The 24,346-nt window shown below is 31.9% G+C and overlaps 1 protein-coding gene across 1 annotated transcript in view; it reads right to left on the bottom strand.

The window, feature by feature from the left end:
• Window positions 1-18,927: 18,927 nt before the first annotated feature.
• LOC129233899 (zinc finger protein 208-like) overlaps window positions 18,928-24,346 on the bottom strand; it is a gene marked incomplete at its 3' end in the record, with an annotated part of 43,611 nt that continues 38,192 nt past the window's right edge. Inside the window, exons 2-3 of the mRNA XM_054867826.1 lie at window positions 21,403-22,130; window positions 18,928-21,357 (exon numbers count right to left, since the gene is read on the bottom strand). Coding sequence (XP_054723801.1) covers window positions 18,928-21,357; window positions 21,403-22,130 — 3,158 coding nt within the window. The remainder of the gene's footprint in view (window positions 21,358-21,402; window positions 22,131-24,346) is intronic.

The following is a 24,346-nucleotide window of genomic DNA, read 5'->3' as shown; positions in this document are numbered from 1 at the left end:
GAAAATCAAGAGAATGTCCATGCAAATTCGTGGTTATGGAAAAGTCCAGCAATTAAAGCATATTTTTCGAACACTCAATTTTTCTTTTTTTAGTAAAAACTGAAGGAAAGTAATCGAATTCTTTCGGTCCCGACCTCCGTCTCGGAAATTTTGTCCAAAACGGAAATCCGTCCTGAGACGGAAGGTCTTGCACCCATGGCTAAGTCAAATCAAACTGATTTCTTTTCTTTTATTTAACTGTGCAGTGAAGATGACACGAATGCAAGTTTGAATTGATGGAGAAATTCAAGACAGAAGTTCAGAGACAGAAGTTTGAAATTCAGTTCAGAGAAGTGATAACTTTTGGGAAACCAGCTTTGATAATAATCTTTAAGCTGAACAGACTACAAAGTTTACATTGTAAATTAAAATATAACTATCACTGCGACTCAAATGATATATCTTACACCCAGGCAGATTATATTAACACCTGATGCAGCTTTTAATTTTCTTTTCACTAACCACCCAAGCCAATGTAGTACAGTAGACCCTCGTTTTACGCGGGTTTAAGATTTGACACCTTTATTTTATTTCACGCGGATGAGTTTCGGTTTTACGCGGCTGCGGCAATGCGAACAGATAAAAATTTCCCCTCTTTCAAAATCCAAACTCCTAAAGACTGCTGATTATGCATAATCAACTGCATTTTGGCGTGCTAATAATCGAGCTTTGGCCAATGGAGACATTTTATGCAATTGGCTCCAGAACTCTTTCCAGAAGTAAAGTTATTAACCTGACGCAGTCCAGAACTCACTGGAAGAAGAGCTTTTAGGAGTGAAAAAGGAGGACAAAACCAACGAGGATACCAAGGTCGGTGAAGCACAACCAAAAACGTTCACATCGAAAATCTTGAGTCATTCCTAGACAATCGAAATGTTCTTTCTGATTTGTTAGTAATTAGTTAGGAGGATTCTGTCATGGAAATGACGCAAGTGGTCATGGATGCATTAATGCTCTGCGAATAATTACAGAGAAAAATTCATAATGACTGCCAAAAGACTATCATAGCCCGATCTTCTTAATAAACGGAACACGAAATTAATTTATGATTTCTTTATGCATGTTGTGCATAAAAGTCGATATAAGTACACATTAAACTTATTACAGATTACAAAAAGTGTATTTACAAAAGTGAAAGAGAGCATTTCGGGGGGGGGGGGGGCAAGGGGGCACCCCCCCACACACTTTATATAGTTCATTTAGCTATTTTATTTTCCAATTTAGGAACCAAAACAGAAAATTAATTTTAAAAAAAGCAGAAGTGTCACATTTTTCAGAACATAATTATTTGCTTTACTTTGTTTATTTGTTTACGAAACATTACTTAGCACAAGCAGTCACTTTTAGTTTATGTATTCATTGTTGAGATATGAGTAAATCAACTGTTTTACTTAAGCAAGCCATACTTGCTAATGATTTAGATTAACAAGATTACCAAGTTTTTTTTTTTTTTTTTTTTTTTTTTGACATCTCAAAATACTTAGGGATAAATAATGTAAGTCTAATTCAAGTCAGAAGTGTTTCTTGGGGGAAAGTTATTGTGTACAAAATTCATCAAATACTTAAGAAAAATGTCAGTTAAGCTGTTATATTTGCATCAATTACCACTCATGTGATCTCAAACCCAGCTTTAGCAAAAAAATTTGTTATTTCATTTTTTTGCTGCTGCTAAAAATCCTATGGTTTTTTGTTTTTGTTTTTTTTTTTTTTTTTTGCACTACGCACACCTTACCTTTCTATATGTATATACAGATGAATGAAATGAACTTGCACATTCGCCGAGAAATTACGGTGAAGTAGCTTCAGCTATGAGGTGGTAATGTGTATAGCTTTGTAATGGACTCTTGTTCTAAGAAACATCTGCGAAAAGAAAAGAGAGATACCATTAATTTAATGCGTAATAAACTTTGAATAAAATCAAACATTAAGTGCATTTAACAGATGAAATATTCCAGTCTGAGTTCCTCACTGGTCTATATTTACATGATATTTATAAGCTTACAGGATCGTTAACCACATACAACCACAAAATTCAGATTATTTAAAGTTGAACGTTTCTAAAACCCTTTGAATTTTTCATTGACTTATCTTCTTTATTGATAAAATATTGAACGAATAAGTTATTTCGCATCAAATACAAAATAAACAACACATTGCTTTTTAAGAGTTCACAAAAATCAAATATGAATCAGTAAATTGGAGAAAGTAGTTTAGCCTGTAAAGGGATTATCAGGGGCAAATCCAGGATTTTTTTCTCACTACCTATTTTTGTGAAAGTATTGTATCAATATTCTATTTTTGTGAAAGTTTTTTTTATCAGCATTGATTTTGTGATCTTTTAAAGGCACATTCTAATTTTTGTCTCAGAAAATTAGAGCAATTTAAACATTAGTTTGAAAAGTGCAAATGTCATTAACTAATATTTCGAACTTTTTTTTTTGGGGGGGGGGGGGACCTAAGAGGTAGGGAAAATATCATTGTAGCTCAGATCAATAAGCTTTGTACTGTGTGTTACAATTCAGGAAATCATCATCCCCTAAAACTGATGCTAATAGATTGCTTAAAAGCAATTTGGTGAAAAACAGTGAAACTCGAGTTTTAATACTATGAAAAAATTGTCACCTAAGCGATTGTTCATATAAATAATCTTAGCATTTTATTTTATGAGTAAACTATGTTTTAAACAGAAAAACATGTTTTCTATTTTAAAACACAGGTTTTTGTGAAACTTTCATCTTTTTAATATTGTTTCTAGAATGTGTCGATTTTCAAAGTTAGTTTTGTGAAGCTGCTGTTTTTATAACTTGATTTTTGTGAAAGTACCGAAAAGCGGTAATAAAATCAACCTGTATTGGGCCCTGATTATAGATAAGCAGAGTTGAAAAACTAATCTAACAACAGCTGCATTCATAACACACTTTTCGATCCGGTAAATCCCCGCTCCTCAAAAAAGAGATTGAAAAATTCCCCGTTTCCATGCAAAAAGAGGTTTTCCATTGTACCAGAGAAAGCGGTTTTTACCCAGCATCCTTAGCGGCTAGTAGGCGAATTTCTTTCGCCTGATGCATTCTGCGTAAAAACATCGCTTTCACACCAGAAGCGAGCAGGACGAGAAAGATTCCACATATACCCCGCAAATAACCGAAATGCGGTGGGAAGCAGGTTTTTTCTGGGGTCGAAAGTGTTCATGGAAACGGCTTTTATAAGAGCAGTGGCGCAGCAATGGGGGGGGGGGGGATGCCAGTTTTGGCCGAATTGAACCCCCAATTGGGTTGGACCCAATGGGTTTTTTTTGAAAAAAATCCATTTAAAAAAACCCATCATTTAGCCCATTTTTGGGTTTTTTAAATTTTCGGAGAAATTTTTTAAAAAATTAATTGATTTAAAAACTTTCACAATTTAAACTTATTTTTTACTTGTTCTTTACCACAGACAATGGACATCAAAAATGAATTTTGAACTTTAATAGTATTTCTTAACTCTCGTTAAAAAAAACTTCAAAGATTTTAAATAAATGTATTTAACTTTTTTCCTTAACTGGTCAATAAATTATTCAAATTATCTTGACTAAGTACTGCCATGTCTGATTTTCTCGATATTTGTAGATTGTACAGAGGAAACTACTCTAGCTAAAAGGCTTTCATGTGAATTATTTTCTGCAAACCATCACAAATCTCGAATAAACAAGGTATATTTTTCAGAAATTAGCAGGTTTTTCAAACTGTTGACAGAAAACAGAACAGGGTGTACAGCATTTTCATTATCTTACGAAAAAGTTTAATATTTCTTACTTTGTGTACACAGAAATAGAAAAACAGGCAACATAATGAAAAACAGGCAACAAAGAAATGTCTTGATTAAGCTGGAATTCAGTAAAAGGAGATTTAAACTACTTTAGGTTCTACAGTAGTTTTGCATAACAAAAAGAAATGCAATCAAGTATTTCATTTTATCAAGTATTATATTCTTATTACCAAATAAAATTTTATCACTCGAGAAGTAACTTTGCCTTAACTGTTGGTAATAATGAAAACTAAAAAATCTGAACCTTCACCATTCTTGGGTTTTATCGTCTTTTATACTTTTTTTCAGAAAATACTGAATTTTAACTAGTTTTCTGCTGTTTTTAACCCAAAAACAATTTTCGCGCTTTGTCCATATACTTACGCTACAATATGCTACAAGTACCCCACATTTTCCCTAAAAAAAAGACCAAAAAAAACCACATTTCTGTTAAAAAACCCAATTTTAGTTGAGTTTTTTTTTTTTTTGGTTTTATTTAAAAAACCCAAAAAACCTTGTGTCCATGGGCTTGTTAAAAAAAACCCAGGTTTTTGCCAACCCTGGGGAATGCATTCTAATATAGTAGTTTATGCATATGAAAGAGCTATTTTGATTTATAAAAAAACACTCAGAAGATATTTTTGGTAAAAAAAAACCCTCCAGAAATTATTGAACAAGAGCAATGATGTTTTGATTTGATTTGAAAAAATTCTTGCATTTTTAACGGATTCAATTCCCTATTGTTTGATTTTGAATGAGGAATCACTCGTAGTTTCTATTTAGGCACTATAAGTGCATGATGCAAAAGTCCTCAAATATTCCCTAAGGGTTCGAAATTATTTTGGACATGCACTTTTCAAATTCGAACCTTTTGTATCAAAAAATCTATGACATTCAGTAAATATTCGGGGGTTTTATCCTCCTTTCTCTCTCCATGAGACAGAACGAACTTGAAATGACTAAAAAGTAAAATACTTTTTTTTTTGTTACTAAACTGTCATTTCTATATAATTGGCTTAAAACTACGTAACTAGATAAGTTGCTTTTTGAAATATCAAGAAAGAAATTTAAGATATTTTTTCAAAAGACACTTAAAACTAAACAAAAAATTTGAAACCAGCCATTATTTTCACATTTAAATCAGTTCTTTAAACTGAATGAAATTTTCAATAAAGCTTGAGTAAAAGGGAACAATTCTTTTAAAATATTTTATTAAATTGACATAACGTCAAAAAAAATTAAAATAAAAATACAAGTAAATATATTAAACTTTTAAAATTATCTGAAATTTGGAAAAAAAAAACTGTTGAAAAAAATGATCTATCAAATCATTTTGCTTTAAAGCATTAAAAGGGAATCTAAAAATATACTCATTCTAATCTATTTATACAACCTTCTAATAATTTTCAGGGGAGTCTTTTTAATTAATGAAGCCAAATATACAGTTTAAATGAATCAATTGACTAATGTTTTGAAGTACAAAAATTGAAAATGACTGCAGACGTGTGTAAAGCTGAAAACTGGGAAATTTGGTTAGTAGCCAGTGGCCAGTCGACCCAGTTTTATTAGTGCCACTTTTTAAAGTTAGTAGCCACTTTTTAAAACTGCCGCTATGTTTTTATTAATAATGAAAAAAAATATCATCAGAATATCGCTCACATGCAAAGAAAGTGAAATCATTTTATAATCCCGAGTTCTGCCCCCCTTCCTTAACCTAAAAAATTTCCGATCATCTTCATTTGCCACTCCCTCCAAAAAAATAATTAAAAAAAAGATAACATTTTCTGCTTTACTAAGAAAGTCTTTACAGAGATTTAACTCCCCCTCCATGTGCAGGTTTTCTTTTTGATAAAAAAAGAAAAGAAAACACAATGATTTAAACAAAAAAAAAAAAAAAAAAACGGTCTCCATGATGTATTCTTTCAAAAATGTCTAGACTCCTTTTGATGCAAAGGCGCCTTTTTTTTTCGTTCATATGTATAACATAAGAAATTTATGCAATCATACTGCTTTTTATTCATTTTGGAAACAGCATTTTTGTTCTGACTTGTGAAAATAAACAATCTTCAGCACAATGCCATTTTGAAAACGTGACACCATTTTGGAAAAGTGTTGCTTAAAAATTAGAGCAAAACTTAAAAATAGCCTTTTTCAAAGCAGAAATAAAGTACTTGAACAAGTTTAAGATCGTCAGAAATGCACATTCTACTAAATCGAGCAAGAGACTTGTCTATTTTTACGTTCGCATATTTTGTAAAACGCAGTCTTCGAAATTACGATTTTCGTAACGAATTTGCGGTCGTGCTTGTGACTTATGCTTCTATTTTGAAACAAGAACATTAAGATTTTGCTTCTTTTACTGTCAGCACATGATGAATTTTCAAGCGATAAATTATAGGGGTTTTGCCAACTTAAGGTGCAAAATCCTTTCTTTCAAAAACAAAAAAATGATGCTCAGGTGCAACTTATTACAACAGAACAATGAAAGGATTTAATTAATTAATTTCTCACTCTTCATTAGTGTTAACTGTCATTTACATATTATTTCTTTTCTGTAACCTTAAATTAATACTACTAAAAACAATTATTGTGGCTAATTTTTCAAAAAAATCTAGATTATAACCATCCCACCTAAAATTTACAAGTTTTGCTTTGAAAAGGGGGGGGGGGGGTACTTTTGGGATTTTATGGTATTTTAAAAGTACGGTATTTTTAAGAAAAATGCATTTGTAGAGTGATTGAGCAAGAGTGGCAATCGATGACACATTTTTTAATCGCCACTTTTGCAACTTTAATCGCCACGTGGCGACCACTAATTTTCAGCTTTAGACACGTATTTCGAAGTTACAAGGAACACCTTAACGATCTTACTGCAATTCCGTATTTTTTTTCTATGTGGACTGCATTTTATAATTGATTTTGTCTTTCTATGCTATTCTATTCTGGACGTTTCTTCCTTTTATTTTTTTCATTTTGTGCTTTCTTATTTCATTTTGTGATTATACCTAATTCCAAATCGTTTATCCTTCACTCTGTTTTGTTCTACATTTCTCCATTTGTTACATTGCTTCCATATATAATTTTTCCCGTCAGAAAGTCATTCGGAGTGGTTTCAGTTTTGGACAATTCGCATTATGGGATTTTTTCAAAATTTATTATTTAACAGCTTTTTCCCAATGTCAGGGTTTGAAATAGAGCGTGGAATTGAGCGAAACGCCCACAAAATTGATAAATCCTGCGCAAACCAAAGGTCCGTGCAGGATTCCCCCCCCCCCCCCCGTAAATTCTTAAACTCGATAACGAACTGTTTGATCGCCAGAAAAAAAGTCTTTGAGCCATAGAAATATTATTCTAAACAATGGGGACCGAACCCCATTCGGATAATTAGATCCAGAAAATGGTCTATTTAAAAAAATAATTGAGTGTATATGTATGTTACTTAGTTATAAAATATTTTATTAAAAATGAAATAAAATAAAATTTCAAAATTACTGAATAATTATTTGAAAATGTGTGTGTGTGTGTGGGGTTGATATTACACTGAAAAAATTATAATTTAAAAATGAATAAATAGAAAAACGAAATAAAAAAGAATTATAAAAAAAATTCTAAACAAATTTTCAGAATCTATGAAACCCCCCCCCCCCCCGAATTAAAAAAATCCCCCCTGGAACCTGAAGTAAAAGGGGACATTCCCCCCCTAGAAATTGAACCCTATTTCAAACCCTGCAATGTAGTTATTTAATAAATTTCGGCTCCGGGTCTTATTTTGTCTTTTTTGTTTTGTTAAATTCCACTTTTGGTATTTAAACTGTCTCCCGCTCCACCGCGTTACGTTTCTCTGATGACTTTTCATCCAGAAGCTCACCCTTCTTAGCACTGAAAAAGGTGTTCCTTGTAACATCGAAACACGTATCTGCAGGTATTTGCATTTTTCGTGCTTCAAAACATTGGTTAATCGATTCATTTAATTTTCAGCACAAAGATACTGATTCGTTACACAGCTTAAGGCCATTATTTAGATCCCGAACTTCGTATAAAAAAAATTGATTAACTGAAGTAATAAAAATCATTCAGAAATCATCCAATGACTCACCACTGATGTAGAGTGGCATACACAAGGGGGTCTGGACCTCCCCCCCCCCACCCCCTGTCAATTTTTGTTTGATTTTGTCACCCCCATCCTCAATTTTTTTTTTTCATCCTCTATAATCTTATTTATAAAGTGTAAGTCTTATTTATAAACTGATAAGTCCAACGGACAAGAAATTCGCAAATTGATTTATTAGTAACGAATCACTGCTCTAAAAGACTATGCATTGAGCAGAAACGATGGATCATGCTGTAAACATTCTGCAAAAATGAGGTATCAAAATCGTAAAAGAAAACAAGTCACTTGTTTTTTGTGAAAATCTTACGTCAGGATCAAAAACAAAAGATTCTGGAAATATATAAAATACTACCGAACAGAAAGCATACCAAATATATATTCGATGCATAATATTATAGAACAAATTAAACTTTAAAACAGTTCTAATGTTGAGTCCCCAAGTACAATGAAGAACCAATGAGTCCAAACTACAAAAAAATATTCGGCTTACTAATCACAGAAGTTTTTTTTCAATCTATTTTTTATTCGATAAATAAGGTTGCATACCTATTGAGTTAAAGAAATCAAGATCGCTTCTCTGTTCGGATAAAACAACCCAGTTGAATGCTCGGTGTGGTGATCGGTGTTGCACCTTCTTAAAGAATGTGGGACACCTCAAAGAGCCAGCGAGCAGTTGCTGTAGAAAATATTTTAACAGAGCGACCTCTCAGATTTATTAAAGATAATTCGAAAAAAAAAACGAAAGATATAAAAAATATAAACACATGTGATAAGCACGAAAGACTTTGGATTACCCAAAGGCGACCGCGTAAACAATGTCACGTGGTTACAGTTAAAATCTCTCTAACTTTTTCTGGCTACGTTCGCTGACCTCAACCGGTATCTACCAGCCGGATAATCACGTGACAACTAATGACTGGTGTAAAGTAAACATAAACAACGTCAAAAAAGTACTAATTTGCAGATTAATGCTTATACGTGTTTCGGCGTTTCAGGGAACGCCTTTTTCAATGCAAACAGTAAAGAGCTTATGGATGAAAAGACATCCGATGTGTTTTTGACGGATGTATTTCTGTGATGTATTATATGTTTTGAATACTACTTTTATAATTAAAATAATGTTTGAAAAGTACATTTCGGTGTTTGGGTAACCTTAACAATACAAATTTTTGGACATTCCTAAAGATTACTTACTTTCTCTTCTTTCTCTTTAGGTGTACATCCCCCCCCCCCCCCAAAAGAAAAAAAAAAAACCTTTTTGCTTATTTAACTCATTTATTCTTTTCTTTCTTATTTTTAAGGCAACATAAGTTTTTCCTTTTATACATCATTAAAATGTGAGGAAAATGGGGGAGTGTTTAACTCCTCCAGTCCTCCCCCCCCCCTCTTGGTGAGAGCTTTGTATATGTTACGGCCAATGCCCGAAATTGGCCAGCCAATTCGCGAACTGGCCAACATTGCCGAAAATTTACCGGCCTAAGCCTGAAATGTTCTTGATTTTGGGCTTTGGCCGGCCAATTCGCGAAGGGGCTAGGGACGATCGGCCAAAGTATGAAGAAAGAAATCAAGAGTATATTAGCATATTATTTTACATACTTTTAAAAATGAAGTATTTTGAAATGAGCACTTCGGAGTACTATTTTTTTCTCTTAAGTACACTTGTTTCAGAAACGAATTCAAATACAAGTGATACCTTTGTGTTAAAAATAAGCTTGTAATGCATAAAAGTCTGATCATATATTTAAGCCACAACAGATATTATTCAGTGAGTGTATATAACGCAACAGCGTGAAATAGAGTGAAGAAGATTACATTTATGCCCTTCAAAACAAACGCGTCACGTCAAGTTTATAAATATAAAAGCAAATTAAGTACTCCATTTTTCAACTACCTTTAAAGATGATCCTTAGTCTGCTCCATACACCTAATGTTAAAGATCCCAGATCACATCGTCTCCCGAAATATAGCTTCAAATAATATGAAATATTTTGGAAAAGCATATAAAAAATGGTCAATTAAAACAAACATAAAGGAAAAATAGTTTTGTTGTTAATATAATTAAAGAGACGTGTCTTTGTTTGCACAATCTGTCGAATTTCACTACAACATGTTCTGATTTATATTTAATACAGAAATGTCATCATATTAATTTTAATTTGCTCTTAATATTTTTTCTTCCTTAATGTAAAAAAACTCACATTTTATGTATCTACATTTCGGGGGAGAATGTAATCTGTAAAATTTAGCATTTGGTTTAGGGGCCAGGAAATGAACGATCATCCGTAAACCATTTCTTCATTGTTTTTGCGCGAGTTAACCTAGTCGATAGCGCACTGGGCTGCAGATCGAACGGCGTGTCCTCTAATCTCTCTCTGTTCAGTTATGTCAGTAGAGGTTACGTTTGGTAGACTAGTAAGTTGCATGTTTTTTCTGAAGATTTGGGAAAACACATACAAACAAGAAGTACTCAAGAATGAGTACATTTCAATGATTTTTAAGTATTCTGCTTTAATAGTGAATTTTAGTGATTTCAAATAATGAGAGCAATTACGATTGTGTAAAGCCCATCATTAATTGCTACAAGATGAACTTCCACACTGCAAAAAAAATGTGCAACAGACCCTAAAACCGGTGGAAGTATAGCTGCCTCCATTGATGAGGAGTAACTTAACTGATATAACCGGTGAACAGTTACACATCGCTTCTGGAAGATAGCACCAAGGTAATGTAACTATGGCGTAAAGTCTCACTCATTTCCAAGGGCGCCCAAATAGGGGGCAAGGGGGGGGGGGGGCTCGAGTCCCCCCCCTCTAGAAATTAGAACTTCCTTGTTTTTTGTACTTTTTTTCTTTGCGAAAATGAAAAAATATTTCTTTTCCAGTCACTAATGAATAAGTAATTTAAAATGTCCAATTTTAATGACTCTAATCTGTCCTGAAATTGGTTTTCATGGGGAAAATATCATGCTAAACCATGGTTAAAATATCTGAGCCCCCCCCCCCCTTTTACATTTGTGCATATGGGCGCCCATGCTCATTTCTGCGTAAGTTTAGACCAGAATTTTCTGCATTCTTACAGAGAAATTGCTTGAAAGGTTACTAAGTAAACATTAAGCTTTCATTTGACTTTCTTGGACGGATACTTATTTGTAATGGTAAGTAGACTTATACTTTAAGGGGTTACAATACCTCAAAAATGATGAAACGATCAAAAAAAATTTTATTGCTTATTTCAAAACTAAAAACTATTCTGAACACAGGGGAAAAGTTTCATTGCTTTAGTTCAAATATTTAAAAAGTTATGCGTGGTTTTAGGCCATGCTCGCTATGTGTTCTTATGCAAAAGAAAACTTTAAATTGCTTTTCCTCGATGATGGTTTTTTTGTGTTTTCATATCATTAGAATCCCTAAGGATTTTTTTCTATTAAAGATACAGCTTTAAAGTAATACTTTTTGCAATTGGGATAACATATTTGACAAAACTGTTCATTGGATAAGCATTTTATAAATTAATGAAATGTTTAGAGCATGTTAAACCTTTAAAAACCAAATTAAAAAAAAAAAAAAACACATACATGTTTGTTACATAATTAATCACAGAAAATTTTTTAATAAACTCATAAGCAAAGTGAATGAACAGATTTTTAGATATGATTATAGTGATTGTTTAGCAAAAAACTTTTTTTTTTAATTAGTGCAAAAAAAAAGCCTTAGGGATTTTTAAAAAAATTGAAATTTTCCTCAATTTTTTGAATTTTCAAAAAAAGTAGGCAATATTTTTAAATTTTAAAAATAAATTATTGATTAAGAAATAAGTATTCATGTTATGGTTTCAAAGAAACAAAATTAAAAAAAAAAAAAATGCTTGAAAGGTACTGTGACCCTTAAGTTAACTATTAGATAGTTTAAATTATCCAGATATATTAAATGATCAAGAATTTTTTTTCTATACGTTTTAAATTGAAAGTACAAATATTAATTAGTAGGTTACAATACTTGAACTTCCGTTTTAACAGTATTGAAAAAATCATATTAGAAAACCATTGTTTTTTTATTTTTTTTACAGCTTTTGGTTTCAATCATTCGTTTATTCAATACTAGAGGACCCGACAGACATTGTTCTGTTCAAACTTTGTAAATTGAAAAGTTAAAAAAAATCGATAAACTATCAAGTGTTTAAACCGTTCTGTTAAAAAAAAATTCAGTGACTAAAAGTACTTCTTTTGACTGAAGGAAACAACCCCATTTTGTTTGCTTCTGCCACTATCAGCAGGCCATGGCCGAAGAACTTTGGCCCTTGGTCTTTGGCGTCCACAAATTTGGCGACAATTGGGAAAATTACTAAGACTCTTTGTTTTCAAACTCTTCCCGCAATGTCTACATTGTCGGTGGGAATTATCATAACGTAGATCGTAAAATACGCAGAATTACCGAAAACATTTCCCCATTGCTTAAATTCCGTGGGGCCAAGTTTGTGGACCTTTAAGGTATTAAAATGAAGCGAAGCTAAAAGACGTAACCATGGCAATTCGAAACAAAACATCAGTAATTTTAATGGAGATTAGATTTATTCAAACTTTATTTTTAACGGCTTGTAACTTTTTCTCCTTTGGAGATAGAAGGTTACTTTTTCGACCAAAGGTCGAGATATTTCTGGAGTAAAAAATGTCGCTTTTTCCGACGGTGTCAAAAAGAAAACTCTGGGACAATTCCTTCACTTTTTATTGATAGATTTAAAGAAGAAAGTATTGCCAAAATTTCAGCTAAGCCTAAAAAAGTTCGAGAATAAAATGCAAATTGCTCCCGTCGTAATGAAGTTAGAGCATTAAAACAAATTGCTTAGAACGCGGAAAATTCTACCCTTTTCAACGATATAAAATATTAATATGTGCAAGTAATTTTTCACCCCTTTAATAGTCAATAATAGGCAATTTACGTGAACTTTTGGGCCTAAATTGGAATAAAAAAAGAAATTATATCGGATTTTTCCGAATTATAGCCTATGTTACTCAGTAAGAAAGCCCCTTTCATGTAGTGAAAGAATTTTTCAAATAGGTGCAGTGGTTCCGGAGATTACCTCGAACATATAAACACACAAAAATCCGCCCTCTCTCTTTATAATATTAGTAAAGATTTATCAAATTCATGCGTTTTCACAACCAATATACACCAATTATTAATTTATTTTAATATACAAACAAGATGTTTTTATTGCACTATGGGAGGAATAACACTCGGGACACCCGAGTGGTGTTCGCGCCCACAACGTGAGTCTCACAGACAGGTCGCAAAGTAAGAATTTTTATCGCTCGGCCACAAGGGCCAGTTTTCTTTACGCATGCGCCTTGAATTCTACTGACAGCACACTCGAAAAATACACAAACATAGTGCTTCTTCCGTACCCGCCGATTCCAGTGGAAGCAGTGTCTCGGACACAATGGAAAATTCATAAAAATAATATAATAATAAATTCGTAAAAATGTATAACCTATACATTATTAAAAATACCATACTGGCTGATTTGCAAAATTTATGGAACAATTCAGACAAGGCAATATGAACATTTGATAACCTTCCTAGTTTCCTTCAATTGGCTTTACTTAACTCATTTTGATCAATGTTTAACGAACCACGGTTTAACTCATTCTTTTTTTTTTTTTTTTGAGAGACAAGTCTTAAACTATCCCATCTGCAACTGTGGATAAATAGCAGCCATTTTCTTTTTTATTGCAGATTCACTCAGGCTTTTCTTCTTAAATTTTCTTCTACTGTTACTGCTTCAAACTAGAAAACTTTTTCTTCTTTTTTAATAAGATTGCTTTCAAGAATGGTAATAATTTGATTCACTTAATTTTAAAAATTATAATAGCTCCCCCCCCCCTACAAAAAGAAAATCATTTTTGTGGCCTTATTTCTTGAGATCTTGAGCAGGTATTTACAGTTGTGTTTCAAGATTTTTATTTTGTCATGATTTTAAATGTAATTGACGAATGCATTATGACTTTGACAATTCAACTGATTTTGACGAATTACCGATAAAGATTAATTAATTATTAATTTAATTGTTCTTCATAATCAAATCTTTTTATAGTATGTTTTTGAATTATATTGGTAATCTTTCTATGGAACTAGTGATGTGGATCGGGTAAATACCCAGTGGGTAGGTAAATATTTTTTGGGTATTTACCCGGGTATTTACCCAAGGCCTGGGTAAATACCCAAAAACTGGGTATTTTACAAAAAAATACAAAAAGTGAGTCGGAATTTTTTAAAAAAATCTAAATATGAAATAATTGGTAAAACTGATACATACATATGTATTATACAGCTTATAATATTTTTTATTGGAAGTCTTGATGAAATTTTGAAAGAAACATATCGTGAATCAAAGAATATTTCTTTTCAATGTCATAATTGGACAAGTATAAGCAATTCAATGATGAACTTCAGGATTTTAAAATCACAATCTAGGTTAGTCACATCCAAAATGAAAAAAAAAAAGGAAGCATGAGGGATGCTTGGAAGAATTTACTGAGAAGTTATTAAGACTATGATGTTAATTATTTATTTATTTTATTGCTGTTTAAGTGATAACGTGGCAAATATAGAAACAGTTTTCACATTAATAAGCAAAAAAAAAAAAAAATCAAAATATTGTGTTCTGTTGCCTTGCTTATTTGCATTTGCTCTCCGGTACTTCATGATGAAAATTTATTTGAACTATTTTTAATACACGCAATTAGTGATGTAGGGTGGGAAGGTAAATATTTTTTGGGTACTTCCCCTCAGGGTTAATCTCCTAGTAATTGCGCATTTTGCCAAAAAAAAAAAAAATTAGGTGGTATCAAAAGGGATGATTTTCTTTTTGAAACATAAACTGTAAAATGAAAGATTAAAAATATAAAAATTTATATATTATAATTTTTTTAATTAAAGGCGTAATGAAATCTTATCAAAAAATCTGTCAGAATTTAGAATGAACTATTCTAAAACTTAAATAGGATGGCAGGATAATTTAATTTTTTTATGGGGTAAAGCAAAGGACATAGATGGCATTAGCACATTTTATCATCTTTGATTTTTCATAATATCATGCTACTAGTTGGTTTTGGCTTTGATTTGTGATCAGTTTGTCCAAAGCCTCCTAAATACTAAATGCCAATCACATTTGCTTTAAAAAAAATCCTCCGCCGGTACGCAAACAATGCTACCTGATGGCAATACATGGATGGTGCTCATATGATGACAGATCCAAACAATTCAACTTGTTAATTGGTTAATTTTAAAATATAAATTTAGAAGTTAACCAATTGTTTTCTCCGCTTTTAATTCTAATGCTTTCGACCTTCGTTAGTTGGCAGTAGCCAGAAGACCGAAATTATACTTACTGGGATCATTTTGCTCTGTGTTAAGAGGGAAAACGCGATAGACATTTAGTATTTAGGAGGCATTAGTTTGTCACTCTTTTTGTATTTATACTGGTAAAACTTTAAATTTTGCTTTGAAAAGTGAAAAAAAAAAAAAGAAAGATGGGGACACATTGATTAGGCATATCCAACACATTTAATGTGAATATCATATTAGATTACGTAGTTGTTTCACACAATAATTCTTTAAATATGTAATCAAAATACAATTTTTGGACAAAAATTTATTGTTTTGTGTATGGTTGGTTATATATATACATAGTGGAATACAGACAGAAAAGTATTTTAGTTGAATATAAATTTTTGAAATAAATACCCGGGTAAATACCCAGTTTGGGTATTTACCCGGGTATATACCCTGGGTATTTACCCCTAAAAATAAATACCCAGGTATTTTACATCACTATATGGAACCTTAATTTTATTTTGTAATTGTGTACATTTTGCAAGTTTTCAGTTTTTTTCAGTTTTGGTACGCATTGTCATTTGCATTTTAAATTGTTTTTATGTGAAATTTATATCAATGCCTTCTTCAACTTATAATTCAGAAAGTGTAATAAATTGTGTTCAAGATTTTTTTGCCATGATATTTAAAAATTTAAAATAAACGTTAGCTACTCCACATCTCCCACCTAAACCGAGAAGGTTTTGCAGCCATTCGGGGAGAAGAGAAGGAGTCTCTCTCTCTCTCTCCCTTGCACGTCGTCACACAGGAAGCGACAAACGTCCCACACAGCACACTCGTCCATCAAACGACTATTTCCCGTCAAAACTCATCTAAAAACTCATCTACATCTAAAGGTGATATCTATTCTACGACTAATAAACCTTATTTCTAGCTGTTCTATTAAACGTCAATGACTGGACATCTATTAGTTATCCCTTACAGACGTAAATTAGATCATCCACAAGAGTCGTCTACTAAACGTCGAATAGAAGTGTTCAGTAGAATCAACGCAGACAGTGATGGGCGAGAGCGGATTGCGGTGGTGCTGATTACTGCGAAAATTGAATTAAAAATAGTTAATTAGTTCATAAAACAACGGTTAAAGGGCTAGAACTTCATTAAAAAAATTAATGACGATGATGATATTTATAAATTAATTGACATGTTTGGGAACACTTTGTTGCTATAGTATTACTGTTAAAGCACGTGCTTCAACGTAGGGTTGAGCAGCACCGCTTTTTACTTCTGATATTTCAGCGTCTGTTTAATAATAGCGCCTTGATTTCGGTAAGCCTATTCATCTTGTTGACTTCTGTTTCATAAAGATACAGGGAAATAAGACTGTTGGATAAAAAGATAAGCTTGCACACATGAAAAATTGAAAATAAATGTTTAAGTTTAATAGTGTAATTGCAATAAATACTAAAAAATTGGACTGGCAGAGTAGACAAAAATGTATGAATTTAAAAGGTTAAGGAAAATGTAATGTGTTGTATAAACATTACAATTAGGAGTTCAGAATTTGAAAAAAGGTTCGCTGCGTTATAGGCGCACCTAGAAGACGTTTTTTAGATTATCTATAACTGTTCTTGGAAACGTTACCTAGCCTATGGATATCGTCCATTATTGATATAATTCCACCATTTTTCATCCATTGTAGTCGTCTTTTCGACGTGTATAAGACGACTTTCGAATGTTCTGAGGGGACGTTTCGACGAGTTAGGGACGGTTTTTAGATCAGTTATAGACGAGAGTTTGGACCAGATTCAACGATTATTCCACCAGTTTGTGTTGTGGGGGTGCCGTCTACCAGTCAATGTACGATCTACCATTACCTTTTTGGGCTTTGTCCAAGGATTGCCGGCCACTTCGCGAAATGGCCAGCCAAAGTAGAAAATACAATATTAACTACAAGTATTTTGGGCTTTGGCCAAACCTCTTGGCCAATACGCAAAATGGCTGGCCCATTCGCGAACTGGCCGAACTTCGGGCTTTGGCCGTAACATATACGGTAAACTCGAATAAGTAGTAATTTGCTGGGCTCTTACAGCACTAACTGCAGGGAAAGGAGGCAGTTTTTTTAACAGGCAAAAACATTATTATTTTGATTGACAAAACTTTGAACGCGGTTGTGAATCACGGACAAACACATGCAATAGATATCAAACACAAACTAATCAAGATGATTTTTTTCATAGAATGACTAAATTTTTTAAATATATTTCTAAAAAAACTATGCCACCCTACAACATGACATTCAAAAGAAAAATAAAATTTTTTCTTTTAAATTCTCATTTTGTGAGGGGAAAGTAATATGACAAAAACTTAAAGAAATAAAAAAAGCAAGAGAAGGATTGGGGGGGGGGAGTAAATTAAAATTTTACTTTGGAAATACATATTACATACAAAATTATACCTTTTGCGCTCCATCTTTATAGTGCTTTCTCCCATGAAAAAATACCCTTCCGCACTTTCTTCTTTCTTTTCTTAACTCAGGAAAAATGATAGTTTGCTGTTGATTGAATGCAAGTAAAGTCTGATGATTAGAAAAGAAATACTATTATGCCATCTCTTAGCAACATCTGAAGTGCTTCCATGTGCATTCAATTTTTGCAGTTACCAGTTTTTACGGAAAAGGGGACATTTAAGCAGTATACACAGTCACCTGTTTTTCCAAAAATATCTTTGTAAGAATCATTTAGTCTTGAACAATCCAACATTATGTTTGATCATTCCAATTTTTGATGCGTTTATTTTCCTATTCCACACGATCATCACTTCCCGAATTCGACAGTCCTTATCTCATCTGTCAAAAAGAACTTGTGCTGCTAAAAGGTTGAATGCTCCTCGGTTCCCCCTTCTCCTGTGCATTCTCCTGTCCTACAGAGGTGGTCTGTCTTTGTGATTCAGACTGGCTAGTTAATCAATTGTATATTAGGGTCCTGTAAGTTGGTCAGCAAGCGAGTTTCTTCAAAAAGGGAGAAAGATGAAAGAAGGGGGGAAATATTTTGGGCCTAAAATTTTCTGATGAAATTTATCCTAATTTAAAAAAACTTCGGGAATGATTGAATATAATTTTTTTTTTTGGAAACAAACTTCGATTTGAGAAAAAACTGGAACGAGGGGGGATGCGAGGCTCTGGAAGTGCGAGGTCATGCGCTTTCACCCACTTTGCCCACGTCTTCCTACGCCTCTGATCACAAGAATATATTTTTTGCGCAGTAAGTGTTTTAGTGGTGTAAAATTTTACAAAAATCACACAAATACAGTTTTTCTTTTGTGTGCATCCTCAAAAAGCTCTTTAAATTTCTATTCTGAGAAAATGCCTTTTTAAATTTCTCAAGTATAAGGTTCTTCTTCTGTATGTGTCCTGAAATAAACTTTCAAATTTCCTCTCTCAGAAAATGACTTTTTCCAATTTCACAAGAATATGCTTTTTCTTCATAATGATCCCTCAAATGAGTACTTATGACTTCCACTCTCAGATAATGACTTCTTATAAATTTCACAAGAATATGGTTTTTCTTTTGTATGTGTCCTCAAATGGATTTTCAAATGTCCACGCTGAGAAAATGCCTTTTTACAAATTTCACAAGAATATGGTTTTTCTTTTGTATGTGTCCTCATATGATCTTTCAAACTTCCACTCTCCGAAAATGACTTTTTACAAATTTCACAAGAATATGGTTTTTCTTTGGTATGTGTCCTCAAATGAACTTTCAAAGTTCCACTCACAGAAAAAGATTTTTTACAAATTTCACAAGAATATGGTTTTTCTTTTGTATGTGTCCTCAAATGGATTTTGAAATGTCCACTCTGAGAAAATGCCTTTTTACAAATTTCACAAGAATATGGTTTTTCTTTTGTATGTGTCCTCATATGATCTTTCAAACTTCCACTCTCAGAAAATGACTTTTTACAAATTTCACAAGAATATGGTTTTTCTTTCATATGTGTCCTCATATGAACTTTCAAAGTTCCACTAACAGAAAAAGACTTTTTACAAATTTCACAAGAATATGGTTTTTCTTTTGTATGTGTCCTCATATGATTTTTCAAACTTCCACTCTCAGAAAATGACTTTTTACAAATTTCACAAGAATATGGTTTTTCTTTGGTATGTGTCCTCAAATGAACTTTCAAAGTTCCACTCACAGAAAAAGATTTTTTACAAATTTCACAAGAATATGGTTTTTCTTTTGTATGTGTCCTCATATGATTTTTCAAACTTCCACTCTCAGAAAAAGACTTTTTACAAATTTCACAAGAATATGGTTTTTCTTTGGTATGTGTCCTCAAATGAACTTTCAAATTTCCACTCTCAGAAAAAGACTTTTTACAAATTTCACAAAAATATGGTTTTTCTTTTGTATGTGTCCTCAAATGAACTTTCAAATTTCCACTCTCAGAAAAAGACTTTTTACAAATTTCACAAGAATATGGTTTTTCTTTGGTATGTGTCCTCAAATGAACTTTCAAAGTTCCACTCACAGAAAAAGATTTTTTACAAATTTCACAAGAATACGGTTTTTCTTTTGTATGTGTCCTCAAATGGATTTTGAAATGTCCACTCTGAGAAAATGCCTTTTTACAAATTTCACAAGAATATGGTTTTTCTTTTGTATGTGTCCTCATATGATCTTTCAAACTTCCACTCTCAGAAAATGACTTTTTACAAATTTCACAAGAATATGGTTTTTCTTTCATATGTGTCCTCATATGAACTTTCAAAGTTCCACTAACAGAAAAAGACTTTTTACAAATTTCACAAGAATATGGTTTTTCTTTTGTATGTGTCCTCATATGATTTTTCAAACTTCCACTCTCAGAAAATGACTTTTTACAAATTTCACAAGAATATGGTTTTTCTTTGGTATGTGTCCTCAAATGAACTTTCAAAGTTCCACTCACAGAAAAAGATTTTTTACAAATTTCACAAGAATATGGTTTTTCTTTTGTATGTGTCCTCATATGATTTTTCAAACTTCCACTCTCAGAAAAAGACTTTTTACAAATTTCACAAGAATATGGTTTTTCTTTGGTATGTGTCCTCAAATGAACTTTCAAATTTCCACTCTCAGAAAAAGACTTTTTACAAATTTCACAAAAATATGGTTTTTCTTTTGTATGTGTCCTCAAATGAACTTTCAAATTTCCACTCTCAGAAAAAGACTTTTTACAAATTTCACAAGAATATGGTTTTTCTTTGGTATGTGTCCTCAAATGAACTTTCAAAGTTCCACTCACAGAAAAAGATTTTTTACAAATTTCACAAGAATACGGTTTTTCTTTTGTATGTGTCCTCAAATGGATTTTGAAATGTCCACTCTGAGAAAATGCCTTTTTACAAATTTCACAAGAATATGGTTTTTCTTTTGTATGTGTCCTCATATGATCTTTCAAACTTCCACTCTCAGAAAATGACTTTTTACAAATTTCACAAGAATATGGTTTTTCTTTCATATGTGTCCTCATATGAACTTTCAAAGTTCCACTAACAGAAAAAGACTTTTTACAAATTTCACAAGAATATGGTTTTTCTTTTGTATGTGTCCTCATATGATTTTTCAAACTTCCACTCTCAGAAAATGACTTTTTACAAATTTCACAAGAATATGGTTTTTCTTTGGTATGTGTCCTCAAATGAACTTTCAAAGTTCCACTCACAGAAAAAGATTTTTTACAAATTTCACAAGAATATGGTTTTTTTTTTGTATGTGTCCTCATATGATTTTTCAAACTTCCACTCTCAGAAAAAGACTTTTTACAAATTTCACAAGAATATGGTTTTTCTTTGGTATGTGTCCTCAAATGAACTTTCAAATTTCCACTCTCAGAAAAAGACTTTTTACAAATTTCACAAAAATATGGTTTTTCTTTTGTATGTGTCCTCAAATGAACTTTCAAATTTCCACTCTCAGAAAAAGACTTTTTACAAATTTCACAAGAATATGGTTTTTCTTTGGTATGTGTCCTCAAATGAACTTTCAAAGTTCCACTCACAGAAAAAGATTTTTTACAAATTTCACAAGAATATGGTTTTTCTTTTGTATGTGTCCTCAAATGGATTTTGAAATGTCCACTCTGAGAAAATGCCTTTTTACAAATTTCACAAGAATATGGTTTTTCTTTTGTATGTGTCCTCATATGATCTTTCAAACTTCCACTCTCAGAAAATGACTTTTTACAAATTTCACAAGAATATGGTTTTTCTTTCATATGTGTCCTCATATGAACTTTCAAAGTTCCACTAACAGAAAAAGACTTTTTACAAATTTCACAAGAATATGGTTTTTCTTTTGTATGTGTCCTCATATGATTTTTCAAACTTCCACTCTCAGAAAATGACTTTTTACAAATTTCACAAGAATATGGTTTTTCTTTGGTATGTGTCCTCAAATGAACTTTCAAAGTTCCACTCACAGAAAAAGATTTTTTACAAATTTCACAAGAATATGGTTTTTCTTTTGTATGTGTCCTCATATGATTTTTCAAACTTCCACTCTCAGAAAAAGACTTTTTACAAATTTCACAAGAATATGGTTTTTCTTTGGTATGTGTCCTCAAATGAACTTTCAAATTTCCACTCTCAGAAAAAGACTTTTTACAAATTTCACAAAAATATGGTTTTTCTTTTGTATGTGTCCTCAAATGAACTTTCAAATTTCCACTCTCAGAAAAAGACTTTTTACAAATTTCACAAGAATATGGTTTTTCTTTCGTATGTGTCCTCATATGAACTTTCAAAGTTCCACTAACAGAAAAAGACTTTTTACAAATTTCACAAGAATATGGTTTTTCTTTCGTATGTGTCGTCGTATGAACTTTCAAAGTTCCACTCACAGAAAAAGATTTTTTACAAATTTCACAAGAATATGGTTTTTCTTTGGTATGTGTCCTTAAATGAACTTTCAAAGTTCTACTCACAGAAAAAGATTTTTTACAAATTTCACAAGAATATGGTTTTTCTTTTGTATGTGTCCTGAAATGGATTTTGAAATGTCCACTCTGAGAAAATGCCTTTTTACAAATTTCACAAGAATATGGTTTTTCTTTTGTATGTGTCCTCAAATGGATTTTGAAATGTCCACTTTGAGAAAATGGCTTTTTACAAATTTCACAAGAATATGGCTTTTCTTTTGCATGTGTCCTCAAATGATTTTTCAAATTTCCACTCTCAGAAAAAGACTTTTTACAAATTTCACAAGAATATGGTTTTTCTTTCGTATGTGTCGTCGTATGAACTTTCAAAGTTCCACTCACAGAAAAAGATTTTTTACAAATTTCACAAGAATATGGTTTTTCTTTTGTATGTGTCCTCATATGAACTTTCAAAGTTCCACTCACAGAAAAAGATTTTTTACAAATTTCACAAGAATACGGTTTTTCTTTTGTATGTGTCCTCAAATGAACTTTCAAAGTTCCACTCACAGAAAAAGATTTTTTACAAATTTCACAAGAATATGGTTTTTCTTTTGTATGTGTCCTCAAATGAACTTTCAAAGTTCCACTCACAGAAAAAGATTTTTTACAAATTTCACAAGAATACGGTTTTTCTTTTGTATGTGTCCTCAAATGAACTTTCAAAGTTCCACTCACAGAAAAAGATTTTTTACAAATTTCACAAGAATACGGTTTTTCTTTTGTATGTGTCCTCAAATGAACTTTCAAAGTTCCACTCACAGAAAAAGATTTTTTACAAATTTCACAAGAATATGGTTTTTCTTTTGTATGTGTCCTCAAATGGATTTTGAAATGTCCACTCTGAGAAAATGCCTTTTTACAAATTTCACAAGAATATGGTTTTTCTTTTGTATGTGTCCTGAAATGGATTTTGAAATGTCCACTCTGAGAAAATGCCTTTTTACAAATTTCACAAGAATATGGTTTTTCTTTTGTATGTGTCCTCAAATGGATTTTGAAATGTCCACTTTGAGAAAATGGCTTTTTACAAATTTCACAAGAATACGGCTTTTCTTTTGCATGTGTCCTCAAATGATTTTTCAAATTTCCACTCTCAGAAAAAGACTTTTTACAAATTTCACAAGAATATGGTTTTTCTTTCGTATGTGTCGTCGTATGAACTTTCAAAGTTCCACTCACAGAAAAAGATTTTTTACAAATTTCACAAGAATATGGTTTTTCTTTTGTATGTGTCCTCATATGAACTTTCAAAGTTCCACTCACAGAAAAAGATTTTTTACAAATTTCACAAGAATACGGTTTTTCTTTTGTATGTGTCCTCAAATGAACTTTCAAAGTTCCACTCACAGAAAAAGATTTTTTACAAATTTCACAAGAGTATGGTTTTTCTTTTGTATGTGTCCTCAAATGAACTTTCAAAGTTCCACTCACAGAAAAAGATTTTTTACAAATTTCACAAGAATACGGTTTTTCTTTTGTATGTGTCCTCAAATGAACTTTCAAAGTTCCACTCACAGAAAAAGATTTTTTACAAATTTCACAAGAATACGGTTTTTCTTTTGTATGTGTCCTCAAATGAACTTTCAAAGTTCCACTCACAGAAAAAGATTTTTTACAAATTTCACAAGAATATGGTTTTTCTTTTGTATGTGTCCTCAAATGAACTTTCAAAGTTCCACTCACAGAAAAAGATTTTTTACAAATTTCACAAGAATACGGTTTTTCTTTTGTATGTGTCCTCAAATGGATTTTGAAATGTCCACTCTGAGAAAATGCCTTTTTACAAATTTCACAAGAATATGGTTTTTCTTTTGTATGTGTCCTCATATGATCTTTCAAACTTCCACTCTCAGAAAATGACTTTTTACAAATTTCACAAGAATATGGTTTTTCTTTCATATGTGTCCTCATATGAACTTTCAAAGTTCCACTAACAGAAAAAGACTTTTTACAAATTTCACAAGAATATGGTTTTTCTTTTGTATGTGTCCTCATATGATTTTTCAAACTTCCACTCTCAGAAAATGACTTTTTACAAATTTCACAAGAATATGGTTTTTCTTTGGTATGTGTCCTCAAATGAACTTTCAAAGTTCCACTCACAGAAAAAGATTTT

The sequence above is a fragment of the Uloborus diversus genome, unplaced genomic scaffold (genome assembly GCF_026930045.1).
Source record: "Uloborus diversus isolate 005 unplaced genomic scaffold, Udiv.v.3.1 scaffold_786, whole genome shotgun sequence".
Lineage (NCBI taxonomy): Eukaryota > Metazoa > Arthropoda > Arachnida > Araneae > Uloboridae > Uloborus > Uloborus diversus.
Note: the sequence above shows the minus strand (reverse complement) of the source record. Positions and strands in the feature narration are given on the sequence as shown.